The sequence below is a fragment of the Pygoscelis adeliae genome, unplaced genomic scaffold (genome assembly GCF_000699105.1).
Source record: "Pygoscelis adeliae isolate BGI_AS28 unplaced genomic scaffold, ASM69910v1 Scaffold57, whole genome shotgun sequence".
NCBI lineage: Eukaryota > Metazoa > Chordata > Aves > Sphenisciformes > Spheniscidae > Pygoscelis > Pygoscelis adeliae.
In genome coordinates, this window is record NW_008825615.1 from 2,757,642 (window position 1) to 2,761,153 (window position 3,512).

The 3,512-nt window shown below is 44.4% G+C and overlaps 1 protein-coding gene across 1 annotated transcript; it reads right to left on the reverse strand.

Annotated features, from left to right (window-relative positions):
* Positions 1-460: 460 nt before the first annotated feature.
* Positions 461-3,253, reverse strand: RWDD2A (RWD domain containing 2A). Its single transcript, XM_009333118.1, has 2 exons — positions 3,056-3,253; positions 461-1,285 (listed from the first exon to the last, which is right to left on the reverse strand). Exons 1-2 carry the CDS (start codon positions 3,251-3,253, stop codon positions 608-610), a joined length of 876 nt encoding a protein of 291 aa, XP_009331393.1. The 3' UTR covers positions 461-607.
* Between the last annotated feature and the right edge of the window lie 259 nt (positions 3,254-3,512).

Genomic DNA, 3,512 nt, shown 5'->3' on the forward strand with positions numbered 1-3,512 from the left:
AGGGATGGGGTCATGTGGGCTTCTTTCTCCTCCCCCCTCCCCGCCCTTTAGTTAAAAGCAAAACTTGGTCCTGTGGTTGGTCACGAGCCTTTGCTTTCGTGGATTAGCTGAATGAAGTGAGAGCAGATGCTCCGTGAAGCAGTAAAAGACATTGCATGCACGAATCCGTGAATGTAGCGGTGAGATTTCCCTGAGCTGGGTGTGCTTTTGTCTTGGAAACCACATCAACCTGTGACCGCAGCCACTTTGGTCTCCCACAGCTGTATGCAGAAGTTAACTAGAGGTCTGCACCGCAGCTTGGTAACACGCAGCACAGTACAGATGAGGAGACAGAAGAGCGTAATTCAGGATACTACAGCGTGGGATGTTTAGCACCTTGCAAGCGCTTTGAGGCGTGGCTCATAGTGACAAATGCCACTTTTAGGGTCTCAGAAAATAAGTAAACACCTCCCAAAATTCAGAACAGAAGCTAAGATAGATTAACTACTTGAACTGTTGTTCTCATGTGTAAAACAGTTTCCCTTTTCACAGTAGCTATAAGGCACAATATTTCAATGTTAGCATCATCTCTGGCCGTCCAAAATTAGAACTCCTTGCACAGTTTCTCTTATTTGTCGGAAAGTTTGCCTTCGACACCAAATAAAATCTGAAAGATATGTCCACTTCGATGTTGTTTGAGGAATTCTAGGAACTGGCCAAGATCCATGTGATAGTCGTTCCTCAGGCCATAATCGCCATGTGCCTGCAGCTGTAGGTCTTCAAAAGCCCGAAAGAGACGAAGATTATCGACGCTTCCCTCCGTTTCTACATTCTCCACATGCTTGCATGAAATATGCTTCCAGCTGGGATACCTAATAGCACGCCAAAACTCTTCACAGTTTTCTTGGAGTCCCTCTACACAGATCACACCAGGTTTCCCTGTTAGGCAGAAGCCGGTCAGATTTAACTTCTTTGCACAGTCGAAAATCTTTTTCCTCAGTTCCTGCCTATATATATGATGGCTGTAGATCCACATGCGATGCAATGTTTCTTTAACTACGACTTCTTTTGAAGCACTTTCAGAAGAGATCTTACTGTTTTCCAAGTAAGGCAGGCTGTTTTCTTTCACCCATTGCACAGCTTCATATACACACACTTCACCTGAACCTAAAGAGCTGATGTGAGAAGCGAGTCGAGTGTTGAGCTGCAGCTGTTGCTGTCTGTGCAGCGCATTTGATCTTGCAAAAAGCTGAGGAGCTACGTGAGGATACATATGAGGCAGCAGTACCTGCAAATCCACTTTTACCTTAAAAACAGAACACACGCACACACAAAAAGAAAATTAATTCTGCAGCTACTGAAAGACATGCTAGATTCTTCTTCCCTGTCAAAGGCAGATAACGAGGAAATGTAATTAAGATTGCAACATCCTAACGACTGGAATTACTTCTTCAGCTTTCCTTTTGTCTGCTTCTTTTCTTGCACCATGCTGGGACTTTCCCAGCGCACCTGATGTTTCTGCTGTTCACAGAAATAGTGCTGTGGCTGGAAAGAAGGTACGCAGTTACCCTCTAGGGGTATTTCTAGTGCATATTCTCAGTACGTGCTCAGTGTTGCTACAGTGATAAACTACCAGTCTGTCAAGAGTCATGGCTTTTGAGAATCGTGTCCCTTACCAAACGCACATCCGATCGATGAACTCAGCCCAGTTGCTGGATCTCCCCCAGGAAGACAAGGCCAAGAGTCATAAGAAAAAGTGTTTATGATTGTACATATCGTATATAGAGGCATCATTATCATTTTAAGCAAGTATTCACCCTAACAGAGGAAGCATTTTCAGGATTATAGGGGATAAAAAGATTTACGTGCATTTTAGGCCCAGGAAACCTTTAGATTGTCTTGCCTGATCTCCTACAAACCATGGGCTGTTGAATTGCTCTTGATTGTTCCTACAGTGTCGTAAAATGAAGCACCTCAGTTCTTTGGCAACTGAACCCTGCCTGTGGTCCAAGAGCAGGAGAGAATTCATGTGTCCTCAGTGCCTGAGGCTCTTGTATAGCATTAGGGGACTTTCACTTCAGCATACAATCAAGTTATTAGTCTTGCAGAGAGAAGTGAATCGTGAAATGACCCATTATCTTTCCAAGTTCCTTGGCAATCTGCCATGGAAAAAAAAATTCTTCCTGCAGAAGCCCTCCCTACACAGTTCATAAAACTTCTCTCCGAAGGCTGGCGAAAGGGTGCATTTTAGAAAGATACCCAATCTTGTATGTAACTTTCCAAATAATCATGAGGCCACCACGTTACCCGGTAAATTGTTCTGATGTTTAATTATCCTCATTCCTATGAAAATGCATGTACTTCTAGGTTGAGTTTGTTGGTTTTCCATTTCCAGTCCTTGTATTATTATATACTCAGACCTACACTAATGGCTATGTTCTCTGCGCAAGTATTTACATCGCTTAGCTGTCATACGTAACCTTTTCTTCAATAGAATTAACTATTGGAACTCCTTATACTGTAAGTTTGGGGGTTTGTATCGCAGTTTATATGCTGGTTTTGTTTTAGTGTTTGTGTGACTCTTCTTAATAATAGTATTCTGCCATCTGGGGCTATTTTTACATTACCGTATTTCAAATACAGATCAATGAACGTTAGTAAACATGGCAAGGGGTGGAAGAGAGAAACAGTAGGGCAGTGTTGCTAGAATGATGTAAAGTCCAACATACATATTCCCACGAGGGGAGCGTTGCCTCTGTAACACACAACTCTTTGTAAACCAGTAAACTAACAACCCCCATGCGGACACAACCCTACCTAAACTCTTGTGAATGCTGTGTGTGCCACTGATGTCAGTTGTCTATTCCTATCTGCAATTCTATTAGCCTTTCTTGCCCAGAGAAACTTGAGGCTCAAATAAATAATAAAAACTAAGACTTTTTTGTTACTCTTCACTTTCGAAACAGCAAACAGAAATTAGGTGGTCTTCCTCCCTTTTTTCAGGGCAGTTTTTAAGTGTCTGCACAAGGAGTAAAGAAAACAACACACATGAACATGCCTACGTGGAAGTTCTCACCTTTGCCTCCCCTACATCAATAGCGATTGAGTATTCGAGCCGTGGGGGCAGAGCTCCGTCAGCGTTTCTCAGGTAGCGCTGCACGCCGGGCACAGCATCCTCATCCAGATTTATTTCACCTTTTTTGGGGAACATCGAAAGGAGCATTTCCACTTCCAGCAGCTGGAGCTCCAGGCACTCTTGCACAGTGACAGCCATCGCCCTGCCCTCCACACACACACCTGGAACGAGAGGCCTGGAGTCAAACCCCGAGGTTTAACACACAGGGAGGTTTAGCGCTAATCCGTGCGACCCAAGCTGGCCTCCGCCGAGAAACCCCAGTATTTTTTAAGGGCAGAACGTGCATTAAATACGGCCGAGTACAAAACGCTTAGAAGTTAGTCCCTTACAGGCGTGCTCCGCAGCCCACCGTGGAGAAAGGAGCCTGCGCCAAGGAGGGGGTGGCGAAGGGGATACG